The 20620-nt window shown below is 41.9% G+C and overlaps 1 protein-coding gene across 1 annotated transcript in view; it reads right to left on the bottom strand.

Moving 5' to 3' along the window:
• The window catches only part of galnt14 (UDP-N-acetyl-alpha-D-galactosamine:polypeptide N-acetylgalactosaminyltransferase 14 (GalNAc-T14)), a 198290-nt gene that overhangs the window by 26151 nt on the left and 151519 nt on the right, over positions 1 to 20620 (bottom strand). The window contains exons 6-9 of the mRNA XM_015947783.3: positions 13793 to 13914; positions 10751 to 10838; positions 7283 to 7367; positions 1328 to 1431 (exon numbers count right to left, since the gene is read on the bottom strand). Coding sequence (XP_015803269.1) covers positions 1328 to 1431; positions 7283 to 7367; positions 10751 to 10838; positions 13793 to 13914 — 399 coding nt within the window. The remainder of the gene's footprint in view (positions 1 to 1327; positions 1432 to 7282; positions 7368 to 10750; positions 10839 to 13792; positions 13915 to 20620) is intronic.

Raw genomic sequence — 20620 nt, 5'->3', positions numbered from 1 at the left:
CAAGTGTGTGTGTGTGTGTGTGTGTGTGTGTGTGTGCGAGAGAGAGCGAGAGAGAGAAAGAGAGTGTGCAGCCTATAGTGTTTCACTGATCTGAGAGAAGCAGCAGCACAGCAGTCAGCAACACACACACACACACACACACACACACACACACACACACACACACACACACACACACACACACACACACACACACACACACACACACACACACAGCAGGAGAGCCAGATGTTGCTGCTGGCTGAACGTCAATTTCCTGACTTTTATCAGCTGAGGGAGAAGTTCACCTTCATCCATCTGATCCTGAAGGACCTTCAGAGGCAGCCGAGCACCTAATGACTCGTCTCTCTCTCATCTACTGTCCTGCTTAAAAACACATCACCTGTCCTGACTATATGGGCTCGCGAACAGCTTAGAACACAAGGAGAAGCTGGAAGTGAAAGTAATAATAAAAACAACAACAATAGTAATTATTTTCCCATTTATTGACATTGTCTCTCACGCAAAGGAAATTGTGGTTTTAATTCATCTTTGTGATTTAAAGGTGCACTAAGTAACTCGATCGTATTTTTAAATCCTTTTCTTGATCCAGTCAGAGCTACAATGACTCCTCACAGACTTGAGTCTGCCTGAATCGGTGAACCCAAGTCTCTCGGAGTCACGCATGACAGGAAACCCATGTTTACACCTCAGAGCCAGAGAGTCTACTGTGGGGGCGGGAAAGTCACCTATAATCCTGAACCAGACAGGTGTGTTCAGAACATCCGCGCTGTAGACAGTTAGCGTTTATTGTGCCTCGTTCATAACGGCGGAGAAAACGTTTATCTGGTGAAGCAGAAAAAAAAACTTCCGGCCAAAACGAGTCAAGCGAGTTCACTTCAGGAAGCGAAAGCTCAGATCAAAGGATTCAAAATGGATGCAGACCTCGCGATCATGCTGCTGTGTTTGTAAGTATCACTCTACTATGAGGTCAGCTGGTTTGGAAACACAGACGCACAGCGAGGGGGAGGCGGTTCGTTTTATGACACTAGAGGGTGCTGAAGCCCAAACTGGAGTCCCTAAATTTATCAAACTCTCATTATCATCTGATACTTCCTGTTCTGTCTTCTTCTCTGTTCTCCTGATGCAAACATGAACCTCATTAGGACGATGATGAGATTGTTAATCTGACAGGATGAGTCGGTTTTAACCGGCGTTACTGTTGCATCAAGTCTCACCGAGGCTGGCATCAGACCTGCTCGGGATGTGATGTCATCATAAACAAATTTCATTTGAAAACAACACGAGACATAAAAGATAAAAGGAAAATAAGGGCATGTCATCTCACCAAAGTTCTCCCCGCCCCAGATGTCCATGGCCGTGTCGTATTTACCGAGGTGATTGAACCACGACCTGTCGATCACAAAGAGCCCACCTGCGATGATGGGGGTCCTGTCGGAGCAAGAGAAGGGAAATAATAACGGACTTACTGACTGATGTAGATCTCAGGCCGATGAGAAACAAACTTCCATCTAAACTCACCAGTGGCACCCCTGAAGGGGTGGCTGAGGGGGCCAATGCCCCCCCCCCCCCCCCCGGAAAGATCACCCTCTCAATAAATCACATTCACGTTCACACAAACCATACAATCATCTTTAATCAAGAAATAAAGGATAAAACATTTTAATAAACGAATCACACAGATTTGCCAGCAACAGGCACATTAAACTGTTACAAAACACTAAAATAACAAAACTTGAAACAATAAATGAAATTATTGTTTGAAAATTTGTTTTTTTTCTGAAATGTTCGAGGTAAATATATGGGATTCACAGGCCTATTGTTACAGGGACAGGTGCACTGCACGGCTCCAGGCTTACCACAGGAACCAATTCCGTGGGACACCCCAACGTTTTCACCGGCCCAGTCTGCCCCCCCACCACGAACACTAAAACTCACCATGTTTGTGATTCAAACATGAATCCAGTTCCCATTTTCCACCAGAGAGAAGCTCCTCTTTGTGGTTTCCAGAATGGAAATGAACTCGTTTGTTTATAGTTTAAAAACACAAACAATCCCACAAAAACAGCCTGAATCACAATCTGGACAGAGTGAATAGCTGAAGGCCAAAACACGTCATCAAATACACTCTGTTTATTACCAATTATCCTGCCTGTGAAAGCAGGCAGAGCGCGTGTGTGTGTGGGCAGAATAACACCAAAGCCTTTTACAAGCTCGTTTTGTCCTTGTGTGCTCGGAGGAACGTGACTTTGTGTGAATGCATGAATTTGCAGGTAGAAGATTAAATAGCAGGAGATAACTTGGCAAATAGATAACACAAGGTTAGTACATATTTGTGTGCGTGTGTTCAGGCTTCATGAGGACTGATGTAATTATGTTGAGTTCCAAGGCTGATCAGACAGCGTACCACTGCAGAGCAGTTGGGATGTGACGTTAAGGTGCTTCAGGGTCGCTGGGAGGAAAACAAACCAGGCGAGTTCAGCAGGAACGAAAAACATTTTGTTCAATTAATGTTTTACAACTTATTTTGATCAATAAATAAAGTTAAGAAAAGCAATCAGTGACTTAGTCATAACTGATTACTATCACTTTTTAAATAAATAATTTAATTAATTAGGCTATTTATTTATGTATTCTTTCTTTATACGTGCTATTTTTAAACAGTTTTTTTACCATAGATTTATGATCGACATTTTAATATCTATATAACTTTTTATATTACAATTCTCATTTTAGCTCTTATGATTTTATATTTTAACCTTAATTTAACCTTTTTCCAGTGTTTCCTCTGTGGGAGCCCTCTGCCCCGGGGGCGGCAGACGGCTGTGGCGGCCTGGGTGCTTTCCGGGTGTGCCTAGGTGGAGGTGGGGGTCTCCGCCCTCCCTGCCCTGGGTGCCCTGTGTCGGTGCCTCGGCTGCTACTGTGGATCTGCTGCTGCTGGGGCGGATGGCTCCCCTGATGGTGTTTCCTTATCCTTATCTTAGCTGGTCTGGCACATCTGATCTCATTCCATCGTGTTTTTTCCGGGGGGGGGGGGGGGGCTGTGTGTGTGTGTGTGTGTGCGCTGGAGGACGAGTGTTGTGAAGGGGTTATTGTCAGACTGTTTTTAAAATTCTGGGGGTGGGAGGGAATGTGGGTATGCGGGGCCTTTTTAATCTGTTAAGCAATTTGAGTTGCATGTCCTGAAGGATTAAATGCTATATAAATAAAGTTGATTGATTGATTGATTGATAATGACGATCCTACCTGAAGGTTCCTAAACAGCCTCTGTCTGGAGAAATAGGGTTTGAGTCCTTCAGGACTGATAGGCTAACTGCTAGTTTAAGTGCAGCCAACACCCATGTGCTGCAGCCATCAGAAATGCTGTAAACACTTTAAATACGTGCTCATGAGCTTTCATGTTCAAAATAAAAGTGTTTGAGATTAAAGGAAATGTCTGGATTGTTTCTTTTAACTGATGGCACCATCTAGTGGCTGACAGGCATATCACACAAGACGTTAGTTTATGTTCTGTATTTACGGCCAAAAGGAACACCTCTTGTTGATGAACGCGCTCCTCTAGCCAACAGAAAGCTAAACACGTCGTTTTACAATGAACAGATGTGTAAGCAACTTTCCACGCAAACTTTGTGATTTATGAAAGAAAACTTATCTGAAAAATGTGCGTGACTTTAAGTTGACTAAGGACCTTCCTTACGCATATTTTGGACATGGAGAGCACCTGCAGTGCTGCTGCTGAGAAGGATACAATTATGAAATCCTGCAGCATTATCACTTGTACTGCTTCAACTTCACACAGAACAAGCCCCCACACGCACACACATGTGCGCGTACACACACATGCGCGCACACTCACACACACAAATGCGCGCACACACACACCTGAAGCGCAGAATACGAAATGCAGAATATCAGCAGGGGGGCAGATTGAGACAGAATGTCATGCGTCTGTGACAGTGTGTGTCCTGTCACTGTGACATGATTGATCATGCGCCCTGGCTACTTGGACAGGGGAGATCTCCATTTGGCTGACTGGTTAGTGCGCGTGACTTTCACCCGGGAGTCTGGGGATCAAATCCAGATTGGACCATTTTTTTATATCCGCCACAGATCTTTCTGAAGAATTCACAACATTGACGGCTTCAGCAACGCTGTGCCACTCTGTGGATTTTCTCTTGTTTTGCAAAAGCACTTCCTTTCATTTCTCCACCTCACCCACAAGTACCTGAATTTCTGCTTCTGTGAAATTGCGCTTCCTTGATCTGCCTTGATCTACGGTCGCCATGTCATTGGCGGAGCGCTGCAACAGCCGGCTTATGTATATACATGAGATCCAAAAGGCACTTAGCATTGACTATTTATGGCAGTAAGTGGGCGTGGTGAGGGCGGGATGTGACTAAAAAGCAGCTGAGAACCTTTCTCGTTAGCCTCTGATTTATGAAGCTGAGATTGCGTGCAGCTCTCCATGTTTGATAGATCACAAAACCTGTTTGGCGTAAGTACTTTTTTTTTGCTGAGCTTAAGTATGGTTTTAGTACGGATTCTTCGCAATGTTTGATATATGAGACCCCAGAACCAGGATCTTGAGATGAACCCTGAAGGTGACTGGTAGCCAGTGAAGCTGGAGGAGAAGAGGGGTGATGTGGGTGTGTTTGGAAGACTTGGTCAGAAGCCGAGCACATAAATGGGAAGCTCTCTACATCAAGTAACACATGGTTTAACTTTAACACAACAACACCTTCTTTAGGGTCTTTAATGCCAGAATCAAAGAGCAGCAGTCCGACCTGGACAAGATAAAAACAACATGACGGCCCTTTCTTGTGTCAGATACGGTTAGAGGCCTCATGTACACATCACAGTCTTTACAAGTGTGTGTGTGTGTGTGTGTGTGTGTTCCCAGATGGACCCGATGACTCAGGTCGGCCTGCAGGCTGACGAGATGCAAACTGAAGCATCAATTCAACACCCAGGTGGAGACAAACTGTCACAATAAACAAGTTACACTCCAGCAAAGTACCGCTGTCCGATACACACACACACACACGCGCACACACACACACACACGCACCAGTGCATGGGAAAGATCTGTCTCCCAAATGAAAAATGAATCATGCACAAAGGGAAAGAGTCAGCAGCAAAAGTTGGCCCAGCAGTGAGTCTGGACTCCAGTCACCAAGCTGACTGATGAAAAGGGGAAAAGCGCTGAAGTTTATTTAATTTATTATAAATTTGAGCACTTTTTTCAGCTCATAACTGTGTGTGTGTGTGTGTGTGTGTGTGTGTGTGTCTTTCCCATTACTGACTTGACTCATGCAATTTTTCAGCAGATTAAGTTTTCCTCCACCCTGCAGAGGTCACTGCGGTGATAATGGGTCAAAACGGGGCGGTGCTGGGTTTGGGTTCTGATTGCTGAAGAAAGGACGGGCATCATTTGTCATCTGAACAGCAGTCAGACCCCTCGGCAGTCCAATTAACAAACTCTGCCGAAGGAAATCACATTTTCTGGGTGCTTTTGTTAGATTTTAGGCATTTCAAAATAAGAGTCCTTTTTATCATAGCATTAGAGAAAAACCTCCTGGAGGATAAAATACATGATCATGGTAAAAACATTCATTTAAACAGAATAAAGCGTCTGTTTGGGAGCATAAATAAGAATAAAAACTTTAAAATTCACAATGATTGATTAGTTTCACAAGTTAGGTTCAATTTAAATTTTATTTTCTAACCAGAACTTCTTTTCTTCATCTTGTATAAAGAATATTTGTTTATTCACTCCAGAGACAACTGAGAGCAACGTGTGTCTACACACACACACACACACACACACACACACACACACACACACACACACAGTTTACATTTAGAACTAATTAAAACTTTCAGCTGAAGTTTGGGACTGGGAACAGCAGACTGGGGTTAAACGCCCACAACAAACACATTCAGATTTATTTATTTATTTAGTGTAAAATTTCCTCCTTTCTTCAGTAAAAACGAGAAAAACCGACTTGAGTGTGAGATTATTAAAGAGTAGCTGTTTTTCTTCCAGTTTATTTAACAAGAGCAGTTAAAAATGAAAAGACACCTGCTGCTTTTACTCTTCCCCGCCGACACGTTCCGTTTAATTTTAGCTTCTCTGATTCTCATTTCCTCTGGAGCCACCATAACTAAAACGGTAATGGTGATGGTTTCAGCAGGATCTGGCACTGGGTAGGACACGTTGGACATTCATGAGCTGGAAATAGAAAAGGGGCGGGGCCTGGGTACAAGCATCACTATAAAACGAGCTTGCTGGAAGTAATCCAGATCTGTAAATGATCCGATCCATGTACCAGGGTGCATTTTGTGTGTGTGTGTGTGTGTGTGTGTGTCTGTGCACTTGTGTGCGCGCGTGTGTGAGTGCGTGTCTGTGTGCGTGTGTACGTGCGTGTGTGTGTTTGTGCATGCGTGTGCATGTGTGCACGTGCGTGTGTACGTGCGTGTTGTGTTCATGCGTGTGTGTGTGTATGTGCATGTATGTGCATGTGTGTGTGTGTGTTTGTGTATGTGTGTGTGTGCTCTGTCTTCTCCATCCCCAGTGAGTCGTGGAGGATGGCTGCTTATACAGAGCCAGGATCCTCTGGAGGTTTCTTCCTGTTTTTTCCTCTCCACTGTCGCTGCATGCTTGCTTAGTATGAGGATTGCTGTAAGACTCTGACAATAGTCAGTGACTCGATGCAACCTGCTGGGCTCCTTAAATAGGAAACTTTTTTCTGATTGGCTTAATGACCTGACCTGTATTGGAATGTTTATAATGTAAAGTGCCTTGAGACGACTCTTGTCGTGATTTGGCGCTTTATAAATAAACTTGAATTGAATTATGGGAACTAGTTAGCCAGCAAGGGCTACTGTTGCATTTCTCAAGAGTAGTTTGAGCAACACGAAATAATAATAATAATAATAATAATACATTTTATTTAAAAGCGCCTTTCTGGTCACTCAAGGACACTGTACAGAATAAAAACACAAATCATTCAGTAAGTAAACATATGTAAACATGAACAAACAAGGCACTCTAAAATTCAAAGCTGATATGTGGTTATGAAGAGGTGAGTTTTGAGTTGTTTTTTGAATTCTGTGAATGAGTTAATGTTCTTGATGGAGAAAGTTGGTGCTGAACTAAAAATCGAATCTGCAGAAAAAGTTGGATCCACAACTACCTCAAAGCTCACAGGCATAAACCAGTTCACTGCAACTTGTTTTAACAGATGTTGCATAAAGTTGGAAGGTTTTGAAAGCGTATTACTTGATTGGCTGAGTCGGGTCGAGCCGGCGGGCCTTCTGGTCAGGGGACAACTGCTCCCACTTAAAATGAAGACTCCAATCAAACCCTGGACAGAAGAAACATAACAGAGCATCACTATAGATTTAACAGAGCATCACTTTAGATTTCAAAAGCTCAGGATAAACTCATCAAAACTCTAAACAATAAATATCCTGATTTCGCTGAAAATGTTCCATTTTGTTTTCATCAGATACATGGTATGCAACAGTTGTATAATGGATGTGCAAATTATTATAGATCATATTTGCTGTGACGAAAAGATCATAAATAACCATGATTTTCTCTAAAACCTATAAACGTTTAAATGTTGGGTATCGTATGGTCTGATCTGAATTAACTAATCTTTTTAAGTAATCAAACTGTGTTTTTTTCTAAATTAGCTCAGATTTATGTATTTAAAATCAGAGATACGAGACAAAAACTACAGCTAAAGGATGCACGTATAAGAAAACGACGTAAAGGCGCTGAACACTTGTGGTCTCTAGGAACAAAAGCTCCGGTGCTCCTGTTTCAGGAGGGCACCCACATCGTACCTTATTGTATGGAATTCAATTCAACTATATTATCGGACTCAAGGTCCACAATAAAAAAGATACATAAAAATGATACAAAAGATTATAAAAGACATGCATACCAGTGTATCCACATGGATGACTGGTGACGAGCTGCACTAAAATGGGGATCAACCAGCATCCGCACAAGTCTGTTCTTAGAGTTCTTCAATCGCAAGACAAGTGTCACACCGTGACAACAAGCCTGTACATCAAATCTTAGCCTGTCACATCGTACCTTATTGTATCATAGCCTGTCACATCGTACCTTATTGTAACGTAGCCTGTCACATCGTACCTTATTGTAACGTAGCCTGTCACATAGTACCTTATTGTAACGTAGCCTGTCACATAGTACCTTATTGTATCATAGCCTATCGCATAGTACCTTATTTAATTGTAGCCTGTCACATCGTACCTTATTGTAACGTAGCCTGTCACATCGTACCTTATTGTAACGTAGCCTGTCACATAGTACCTTATTGTAACGTAGCCTGTCACATAGTACCTTATTGTAACGTAGCCTGTCACATAGTACCTTATTGTATCATAGCCTATCGCATAGTACCTTATTTAATTGTAGCCTGTCACATCGTACCTTATTGTATTGCAGCCTGTCACATTGTACTTTATTGTATCATAGCCTGTCACATCGTACCTTATTGTAACGTAGCCTGTCACATCGTACCTTATTGTAACGTAGCCTGTCACATAGTACCTTATTGTAACGTAGCCGGTCACATAGTACCTTATTGTATCATAGCCTATCGCATACTGTAGTACCTTATTTAATTGTAGCCTGTCACATCGTACCTTATTGTATTGCAGCCTGTCACATTGTACCTTATTGTATCATAGCCTGTCACATCGTACCTTATTGTAACGTAGCCTGTCACATCGTACCTTATTGTAACGTAGCCTGTCACATAGTACCTTATTGTAACGTAGCCTGTCGCATAGTACCTTACTGTATCATAGCCTATCGCATAGTACCTTATTTAATTGTAGCCTGTCACATTGTACCTTATTGTATCATAGCCTGTCACATCGTACCTTATTGTAACGTAGCCTGTCACATCGTACCTTATTGTATCGTAGCCTGTCACATCGTACCTTATTGTAACGTAGCCTGTCACATCGTACCTTATTGTATCGTAGCCTGTCACATCGTACCTTATTGTAACGTAGCCTGTCACATAGTACCTTATTGTATCATAGCCTATCGCATAGTACCTTATTTAATTGTAGCCTGTCACATAGTACCTTATTGTATTGTAGCCTGTCACATCGTACCTTATTGTATCATAGCCTGTTACATCGTACCTTAACACATTGTACCTTATTGTAACGTAGCCTGTCACATTGTACCTTATTGTATCATAGCCTATCGCATAGTACCTTATTTATTTATTTAAATCTTTTATTTTCATTTATTGACATTAAAATAAAAATACCATCAGAACTAAATTGCTGCAAGCCAAAATGAAAAAGGGGACAGAAAGAAGAAAAACTTATGTTGTCTGCCCCTTTTAACTAAAATAGCATTAATACAAATGAAATAATCATATGATTCTTAAGGAAATTGAACAATATAGTTCCTGGACCTGTTGGCCGACAAAATCTCAACCCATGAATTTGAGAAAAAAATAGAAAAAGAAAACAGTTTACACAGAAAGAAGCATTAAGTTACAGATCTATATACATACATATATACACAAGCACATACTAGGTTAATATTTTGTTCCTTTAATCCCCCCCACCCCCCTCCCCCTCACACATTTATGTAACGGATCTATATAAGTTAATCGTTTTATTTTTTATCTCTTTTTTTAAAGTCAATATTGTTTTTGCATTCTTGAGTTCAGTATTCAATTTATTCCACAATTTAACTCCATATATGGAGACACAATGTTCCTTTACGAGTATCCGATGTCTAGGTATGTTAAATAATTCATGTCCCTTTAAATCATATTTGCTATGTCTTTTTGAAAATCGTTTAATTAATCCTGCAGGTACGTTCCTTTTGTTTGCATTATACATAAATTTTAAAATATTGTAGTCCACCAGATCATAGAATTTTAGTGTTTTTAATTTAATAAATAATGGATTGGGCGGATCTCTGTAGTTGCTCCTTGTGATTATTCTTATTTAATTGTAGCCTGTCACATTGTACCTTATTGTATCATAGCCTGTTACATCGTACCTAAACACATCGTACCTCATCATGTTATTATATCATAACTCAATGAATCGTACTTTACATTATCTTACATCGTATGATACCTTGTTGTAATGTACCATACATATCATGCCATACCACTGCTTCTTTTATTACAGGACATCATTTTGTATCATAACTTATTAGGGTAAAAGTTAAAGCAAAAATTGAAAAAAATTCACAAAACAGGAAATATAAAAGCTGCCATCAAATCAAAACAAAAAATTCATCAAAACATTTGTTTACATGCCTACATCTACTGTATTTTATCATTCTTATATGTTTGAAATTATTAAAGATAACAGTCGCACTAAGAACGATGCTGTGCACGAGCTGGTGTGTTAAACCTTCAAATGGTGCTGTACATTTCTGATTTAACCTCATATCCAAGGAAACAAAGCATCCCAAGTCCCGTTGGGCTCCAGAAAGAGGCAGTGAGAACATCCAGAGTGTCAGAAAGCATGAGAAAATATTTCAAAGGCATTTGAGCAACAGAGCTGGGAGAGCTCATCACGAAGGGCCTCGTCATAATTCAGAAACCCTCGGGGGGGGGGGGGGGGGGGGGGGGGGGTGTGTTCTTTGCCATCAAAAGGTACCCTGAAGGCACCTCAAAGCCATTTTGATTTCTCCGACTGGAGGTGGAAGAAAGTGTTTCTGTACCTCCGCGGAGATCAGCAGAGGCTGCCACGTAGGCGAAAGAGTCCATGTTGATGATATCAATGACGGGGCTGACCACGCGAGTTGGGTCCTGGACACAAAAACGTAAAATAAAAAAACAAATATTCATGAGCAAAATGTTTAAGAAATCAGTTTGAAAACAGACAAAACTAGAGAGGGATAGAACGACTCACAGGAGAAGACTAAAAGGAGAAAATGTTCTGTAATTTAGTTCCAATAAATGACATTTTCATTTCAGTGTGTGCTCATTTTTTTGTGTGAAACTGGCTGCATGCTCCAAGGTCATTATGATACTCTGTGCTGAAAAGAATTCAGTCATTCAGCACCAATCATGCACACCGAGGTGAGAGTGACCGCTATTTCTGTTCGCTTCAATTCCGCCCCATTTTATTCACTTTACTGGCAATAAGTTCAGACGACGAAAAAAAATGATGGAAAAGGAACAGAATGAAATGATCACAGACTCACTGAGATAAACATGGAAGGAGTAAATTCAGGTTATTTGCTGCTAAATGTCATCAGCGTTTGGGCAACGGCTGGCAAACACACCCAGAAGATGCTCTGCTTTCTGCTATCAACAAAAATGTAAAAAACACACCCTACCAACAAGGGCGCCCCCAAGGGGTGGCCAGGGGTGGCCATGGGCACCCCTAGAAAATTGCTGCCCCCCCCCCCCAGGAAAAGCCAGGGTTAACAAATCATATTAATGTTCAGTCAAACCCTATATTGATCTTGTTAATTCAAGACAAAATTGTAAAACAAAATAAAAATATTACAATTAAGGAGTAAAGAAATTATCGGAATTAAAAAAATACACGTTTTTGCTGCTCAACATTTAAAAAAAGTTTTTATCTCCATAGTTTTTTAACACAGCAACAGGTGAATTAACCAAAAACATTTTTTTAATAAAATTTGGCATAACATTTTAAATAACAAATGTATTTTTCTAAAATGTTTGTTTGTGTTTGTAAAATTTAAGTTAAATGTTTTGAATACCAGTTATTTTAACAAAAACAAATAAAGGTGCAATGCAGCACATCGCCACAGACTAAATTCAACCAGAGTTACCCCAAGAACCAATTTGGTGTGTCACTCCAAAAATTTCTTTGGCCCCATCTGGCCACCCCCATCAAAATTTTCTGGAGGCGCCCCTGTCTACCAAACGCTCTTAAAGCTGAAATTATACCAACAGTATCAATGTTTTAGTGTCATCTGTGAGGAATAAAGAAATACCTCTAGGAAAGCGTAAAACTTTTGAAAATGTCATTTTTATGCACTTTTCTGAGATATTTTGACATTATTATAAAGTTTCTTCCATGTTTACACAATAAACAAGCTGCAAGCTTCCTGGTTTTTAATCTAAATTAAGCATCAATAAATGCTAATTATCCCCGAAGCCCAATAACTCACATATATATTCATACACAAACATATTTACACACATGCTCATTCATATGATGTGTCTCTATTAGTGTGGTGGAACGGCTGGATGCGCCTTCGGCTGGTGATTTTACAGAACAGGTGGAGCGGTTCTGGACCATTAGCTGCAGGGTCAGAGCAAGGGGACGCCAGCTCCAGCCATGTCTCCGAGCTCCGTGGCCGCGGTAAAAGCTGTTAGGGTAATGACACTGCGCAGCGCTCGGGGAGAAGCATTCCCCATTACCGATGTAATTGGATGACTGTTATTTTCAAATCACTCCAGAGCACTTCCTTAATTTTAGCCATTTTTTCCTCTTTGTCCCACCTAATTTGAAATGAGGACATTTGGTGGCCGAGTTGAGAACGACCTCAGAACGATCTGCATCATCATCCTCCTTTATGTGACTTTCAGAAAAGTTTCTGAGTCACAAAGAGCAAAGCCTAGGAGGGGTGGGGAGAACACTGCGAACAGGGTTCAAATTAAGCGGGAGCTCGGGGGAGCCTGACAGTATGACGGGCTCCTCAGGCAAGGGTGCCCCCAAGGGGTGGCCATGGCCACCCCTAGAAAATTGCTGGCCCCCCCAGGAAAAGCCAGTGTTAAAAAAATCATATTAATGTTCAGTCAAACCAAATATTAATCTTGTTTATTCAAGACATAATTGTAAAACTAAATAAAAATATTACAATTAATGAGTAAAGAAATAATCGGAATACTTTAATTTATCTTTTAGATTCTGACATCAGAGAAAATGCTTTTTTTCAGCTTTTTTATCTCTAAAGGAAAAAAAGTTGGAGGAAGAAAAACTTTTAAAAAGTAAACAAAATGAAGGAAAGATAAAATTCTGGCAGGACATCGGTTCTCTGCATCTAAAAGACGGATCATTATTTAGCAGGTGGCGAGATTTTAGGGAGTTGTGCTGCGTGTGTTTTAACCCGGATCGATACCTCATACATTTAAATCTAAATATATGATTAGAAAGTGAGTGGACAGACAGTGACTGATGACTGTTGAGCATAAAACACACACACACACACACACACTGCAGCTATGAATATAGATGATGCTGGCTCTGCAGCTGGAGCAAATCAGACCCTCTGGTGGGTTCACTCATCGATCTGAGCCCTGCGGATCAAATGGCTTCAACACCACAGAAAGAAAAGATGAGTTGCTTGATGGATCTGTGGAATAAGAGGCAAACTCAAGTAGAAAAGAAATGGAGAGATGGTGAAATGAGAGGAGACAAAGAGTTGTAGAAACAACACCAGTGAGAGGAGGAATGAAGGATGGGAGGGTGGAAGGGCGCGAAGAGGGATGATGGAGCTGCGTGAGAGAGGAGGGAAAAGTTGGTTAAAGTCAGGAAAGAGGAAGAAATAAAAGAAAAGTTACAGAGGGTAACTGAAGGAGGACAAAGTGAACGAGGTGATGAAAGAAGACAAGAGGAGACACAAAGGACACAAAGCAGCACTGATTCATTAAGAGAGGCAAACAGATGTTCGGGTTCCCTCCGAACTGGATGAGTTTTGTTTTTATGCCGGGAACAGATTCATGTTTTCAGAGCGACTCTGAATCTGACATCATTAAAACTTTCAGGGTTTAAAATCTACCTGTTTTATCCTCTGGAGGAGGGGGGGCAGCCAGTCCTTGTTCACCTCACAGTGGCTGTCCAGGAAGGTCAGGACCTTGGCTCTGGAAGCATCCGCCCCCCGGACCCGGGACCGGATCAGACCTGACACCCAAACAGGAAAAAGAAAGCTTTCTAAATTATTTAATGATTAAATCGTTTTAATCTAAAACCAGAATTATCCATTTTAATCTGATAATTATCCGCTAAAGCAGGAGTTCCTTAGATTTTATAACAAAAACCAGAGAAAACTCGGTGGAGACTTTAGGACCGAGGCTGCAGGTCTGTATGAGTAACGCTTCAGTTTTGGTTGAAAATGAGTCAAAATTTAAATAAAACTTTTTCTGCTAAAATCTGAATTGTGCTTAGTTACTGGAAAAGCTAAGAGTTTCAAAATAAAAGCTCCTGCTCAATGCATCATTTAAACCCAAAACATAACAAAAAGTAAAATTAATATAGTGTTTCTCAGCAGACTGTCACTTAGAGAGATGCCAGCCTGCAACCTTCATAAATGGGCTGCATGGTGGCGCAGTGGTTAGCACTGTTGCCTCGCAGCACGAAGGTCACAGGTTCAAAACTCGGCTGCGGCCTTTCTGCGTGGAGTTGCGTGTTCTCCCCATGCATGCGTGGGTTTCCTCCGGGTACTCCGGTTTTCCCCACAGATCACAACATGCCCTATAGGTTATAAATTGTAAGTCGCTTTGGATAAAAGCGTCTGCTAAGCGAATAAACACAATAAACACAATAAATGAGAAAATGATTAAGAAACAAATATTTTTATACAAATTCACATTTTAGAAATGAAAGAGGTTTAGGGACATTGAAACAAAAAAGTCAGGTTTTATAAGAAAGCTAATAAACTTCAGTGAAAACGTCTGTTACCCATCATCCCTTTGGTTGTTTTATTGACATCTAAATAACTTTGTTGGAGCCAGACTGGAAAAATAAGTTCAAAACCTTCATTTAACTTGTGGTTTTTATCCTTGTTTGGTTCACTGCTTCCCTCTGAGGTTGATTTTTACTCTAATCTAAATGTTTTTATTCCACTCGGTTTGATTTTCATCTCCAGAACATCAGACTTTCTGCTAAACTCAAATCTTCCACTTTGTCTGCAGAAATTGACTCTTCTTCTGAGTGGATAAGCCAGGATTCACGCTCACACCTGGACCACCAGGGACCTCCTGCATCCTCCTCCAAACAAACATTCAATTCAAAACCGCAGAAGCTTAAACGAGTAAAGTCTGCACAGAAGTGGGAATAGGACCATCAGCCTCGGTGGAATTAGTGCCTGGGTGTATTTATTGACATCCGATCTCTTGCTCTCTCTCTCTCTCTCTGCTGCCTGCCTCCTTGTTCTCAGAGTCAGTCAGCGGAGAAGAAAATCGATGGCGGGCTCTTAGAGGCGCTGTCAGACATGGAGACAACATTTTAACAGGCGCATCACTCGGCATATGTATGTCAGACAGCGTCTAACAGGAAAGGTTTGTCTGTTCTGTCCTATGGACAGACAGAAAAGGGACGAGGAGACGCAAGTGTGTGTGTGTGTGTGTGTGTGTGTGTAAATCAGCCTGTTAGGGAGGACTCCCTGATGGGGGCCACTGTTCTCTTCTGCTCAGTGTAAACGGTCTAATCAATACTCCCCGACATGCAGACCCACCTCGTGTGAACGTGCGACACTTCCAGCGATTGTGTGCGGCTGTGCAGCGGCGGCTGTGCTCATTACTGAGGGTTCATTGTGCACGTGTGTGTCCGTGACATTGTACAAGAGGCCACGAAGTTCCACGTGGCGCCGCTGGGCCGAGGCTCAGCCAATTAAAAATCCCATTTCATCCTCAATAAGGCTTTATTTTCTGGATGGATGGAGCCACACACAAACTGGAGCCGCACACCGGCCGGCACAAACACAGATGGAAGAGTGAAGCGACCGCAGTGGGCGGTCATTTACTCACAAACGCACAGGCACATTAAACACGAGGAGAGTTTCAAGCCTCGTCAATAACCCGTAACAGTCGCCTCTTCTGCCGGCTGCGTGTGCGTTCCGCCATTCACGTCTTCATTTAAGAAACGTTCAGGTGATAAAGTTTGGTAGGGATTCTTGTCTGAAAGGTTGGGATTAGGATTCTGTTCATGTATGAAAAACCAGCGTATATATTTTTGGGTGTAAACTAGTGCTGGGCGATATGGTCTAAAGTCAAAATCAGGATATATTGAGGATTTCACCTCGATAACAATAAATGGACGATAACTACAGGTATGCGCAGAAACAAAAGTTGTCCACTAGATGGTGCTGTCACGTGTTTTACATTGAGTCACACGTTTACTGACTCAAGGTGCTACCGCTTCTTAAACGGACATGAACGTTACCAACCTACACATATTTTAATTTTTTATTATCAAATTTATTAACATGGGAAAAATTATCTTGATAAGAGTCCGAAATTTTGATAACGATACATTTTTTATTTATCGCCCAGCCTAGTGTAAACTCGACATCAGATGCGGTCCCAAAACCCTAAAAACTGGTAGTTTTATTGAATCTCTGCACTGAACCGGGCTGTAATTAAATTAAATTTTGATTTTATAAATGAAAAAAAAAAAACTAAGAAAAAGACCGTAACTGAATAAGATTACATTACGCCTGGCTTACACTGATTTCTACCAAACTTTGTTACCATCCAACCAACAATTAACAAATCAAGCAACCACTCACCAACCCAGAGCTAAACTAAGGAAACTAATCTAAACTGTTGAAGTCTTACAGACTAGTTCTCTTAAGCTGTTTTTACAGGACCATAGCGTTTACAAAACGGGATTTGCCACGGCTCCCTGGGGAGGATTTTGGCATTTATAGTAGCAAGGCTGAAGCTAGAATAAAGAGCACCTCTCAAACCAAAACGGGATAAAAGGGAGGTTGCTGGGCGGCCCCCACGCATGTGACGTACAGGGTCGTGCGTTCAGCGTCAAACTGATGAAATTGATTTTTCAGGACCTTTAGCTTTGATGTGACCTGCTTTTTGTCCCGCTTGACGCCCCACTCAGCCAGTGTTTTCACCACTCTGTCGAACAGCTGGCTGTCTCTCACCGTCCCCGTAAAAAGGCAACTAATCTGTTCGTCCGCTCGCACGGCCAAAAGCTCCATGGTCTCTGCGTCCGTCCAGTTTGCCATGTTGTAGGTGGTTGAAAGATACTAGTGAGAGGCCATGTTTATCTGTGTTTATATCCCTTCCAGCCGGCACTCGGCGCGCAGTATACGTCACTAACGCGACCACCTTCTCTCGAGGGGGCCTCCCAGTCGCTCCCAAGGGATTAGCGGGGCTGACACGGGTTTAGCCGTCAGAGGCGAGGGGCTCATGCGGCAATATTACTACGAGGCTAAGCACATCAGAATTGAGTTTTATCTCCTTTCCCCTTTACCGCATTTACGAGACCCACGAATTCGGATTTATCACTCTGTAATGACGCAATGGTCTGTCTAATAAAAGAGGCTTTAGCCACCCCAACAAGGAAGCTTTGTTTTTGCTCACAACCATTCTGAAGTTATCATGAGAGGTGAGGGGTCTTTGGGTACTGAAAAACACTCCTAAAGATGTCACCAAGACCCTTCAAGGGCATAAAATTGGACAATTTCCACTAATCTTATGTTTTGCATCCTTTTGTGTTGTCATGTGTCTCGACTGCCTCTATAAACACTCCAAACCTAAATAAAAACATCCATTCATTTTCTGCTGGTTGGTTTCAGGAATCATCTGCTTCCACCTGTCGATGCCCGAGGAGCAGCGACTCTACTCCAAGCCCCTACCAGACATCTGAGCTCCTCACCTCACAGCAGCAAACCAGGGGATGAGTGGGCGTGGCCAGCAACAGCTCGTTTTAAAGTGACAAAGCCCTGAAATGGCTCGTTCTGGAAGGTACTGAAACAGTAAAGAATAAAGATGCTGAAAATGCTTTATGTGATAGATTTTATACAAATAACTCCATGAACGTGTTTTAGAATTGTTTTAAAAAGGTATACATGTCCCGTTACATGATATACATCTTAGTTAATTTTAGATCGTCTAATATGAAACCACCTTTAGACGGGTTCTTGTAAAGACAAAAAGATAAGAGATGCAACTGGTCACTGGGCATCTTCACAAGCACAAATACATGAAACACCAGACTGGTTTGCTTTTATGACCATTAAAAAAATCATTGAGTCAGAGAGCCTCAAGCCATGAACTATTAACAAGACAAACTGATGAACCCTGCTTGTCTGTGTCTGCTGTGCTTTAATGGAGACCTTCAGCATGTAAAACCAGAGCTACAGAGTGGGAGAGCTAGACTCAACAACAACATGATGAGACAAAAGACAGCTGGACACAACGATGGAATATAAATGTGAAAAATAAAGAACAAAAGGACAAGGAGGGAGGTTCAGAAGAGAACGGAGAAGAAACACTTCAGTGGAGTGAAGACTATTATTTCGGAGCAGCACTTGAGTTCAAATGGCACCGCTCTCACCGAGCTACAACAAGCCTGTTAGAAGTGGCTTTTAAGTGTTTTCTGCTTTTGGTTTTCCCTCCAAAAATAAAGCTTTCTGACCTATGTTAGAAAAGCTTACAAACAAATGTAGCGTGGGCTACACTGTTAGGCTGGTGTTACACAAATGCACAGTAATCATACGGCTCTATGGGGATTTTTGACTAATACTATTCTTAACAGAAACATGCTTTCAGAGCCAAGTGCTGCTCTTTACATAGTGGAGTAAAACATAATGTTAGTCTGACTTGAACAGTAAACAAGGATCAAATAATCTGTTATAAGGTTTTGAGTCAAATTTGGTAAACAGAAATTTCTCGACCAAGATAAACAACAATAAACTCTCCAGGCACAGCTTTGAGTATGAGTGGAGTTCCTCAAGGCTCCATCCTCGGTCCTGTCCCGTTGTCATTTCACATGTTACCACTGTGGATTGAGTTTTAAACAAACTAATGTCCTTTTATCCTCTCACTTCCTTGATCCAGCTGCTCTGAAAACCAAAACATTTAGGCTTCGAGTTGACGGTAAACTATATCAGCTGTCTCCGACCTTTCATTGCGCCAGGGACAAGTTTCGTACCAGACCATATTTTCACAGACTGGCCTTTAGAGTGTGGCGGATAAATATATCAAAATGAAATTAATACAAAAAACCATATTTTCCGGAGTCTAAGTCGCTCCGGAGTATAAGTCGCACCAGCCATAAAATGTATAATGAAGAAGAAAAAAAAACATATGTAAGTTGCACTGGACTATAAGTCGCATTTTAGGGGGAAATTTTATTATTTTTCTTACAAAATCTGAGACCAAGCATTTCACATTGCAAGACAAGTATCGGTAACAATAACAGAATAAACAATCAGGGCGCAGCAGCGCGCCACGGTCTCCAGCAGAGGATGGCGATGTTTCAAACCCTCCCACCGGGCGGGGCGAGCGCATTCCTGGGCCGGAGTCGGCCCGCAGCACCCCGCCACAGGCTGCAGCAGGTGATCACGGTGTTTGAAACCAGCAGGACAAGGGAGCTCATTCCTGCGTCGGAGCCGCCCGGCCCGCAGCAGCGCGCCACGGTCTCCAGCAGGTGATGGTGGGGCAGAGGAGCTTATTCCCTGTCTGGAGCCGGTCCGCAGCAGAGGGGTATACATAATTTGGAAGTTGCAGGACCAGCCAGACTATGAAAAAAAGTGGACTTATAGTCCGGAAAATATGGTAAGTATAAAATATAGATTTAATGTGTATTTACAGTGTCCTCGCAACATTGCGCCAATTACATAACGCAAGTAACATCTTCTCTGTTCCCCAATACGGTACGGTTAGGGTGGAGCAACAACACAGTCCACTGATTGCAAGAAGTGACGTATTTCTGTCAACCAAACAGGAGAACTAACGGAGTTCCGTTGTTTGTATTTTCGTTAGCTGAACATAAAAGTGAAAACATTGCAGCAAGTAGCAGCAAGTGTTCACCTTCAGAGTTCCATACATTTCTCACCTTCATCACATGAGTCCACAGGAGGAGCTAGACGGATCTGTAGTTTTTTTTCTCAGCGGATGGCAGCCGAAGGATCAGAGCGGACGTCGGCTCAGTGTCGGGCCAAGATGAAGAAATTAAAGCCCAATATAGCTAATAGTTAAGGACAGAAACAGCCAGAGTGGATTTCTTTTTTCAGATGGGAGAAATACACGAGTTGCTACGACGCGTTGGATGCTATTTAGAGCTGAGGCAGGCTTCTGGACGTAGCGACTGCACTCTGGAGTCACATGTGGAGGCTGTGGTAAGTATTTTGTTTTTGTCTTTAGCTCTATAGACCAGTTATTGCAACACAGACATAATGAATAGTTTCACAACTTTTAAAATCGTGCATGATGGTTTGTTTAACCCCGCCTGCCGACGTGATGGCCCAAACTGCGATCGGAACGCTCGTCTGAAAATTCCAGACCCATACCGGAACATACCGGTCTAAGAATAACCACCGTTCCAGACCTGGCGATGGAAAAGAGGCTTAAGGTAACGTTTAAACATACTTTTTACTATGAAAACATATATAAAGTGATTGAAAAAACAACATAACACCAAATCAACAGGAGCCCTGTAACAAGATGGTCCCTCATAAGGCTCATTTAGCTAGCTTGTGGGTTTATTTGTAGCATCATGTGACCAAGACTTCCGTAAAGAGTCAGTCATAGACAGTTGAAATAGAGAATTCGGTCATTTTTCTATGTAAGCACTGTGAATGAACACAGTTATTATTTCTGTGAGAACCGGGGTTTGACGACCACCGTCTTTGACGGCATCTAAC

The sequence above is a fragment of the Nothobranchius furzeri genome, chromosome 2 (assembly GCF_043380555.1).
Source record: "Nothobranchius furzeri strain GRZ-AD chromosome 2, NfurGRZ-RIMD1, whole genome shotgun sequence".
Lineage (NCBI taxonomy): Eukaryota > Metazoa > Chordata > Actinopteri > Cyprinodontiformes > Nothobranchiidae > Nothobranchius > Nothobranchius furzeri.
This window is presented reverse-complemented; position numbering and strand designations above follow the sequence as displayed.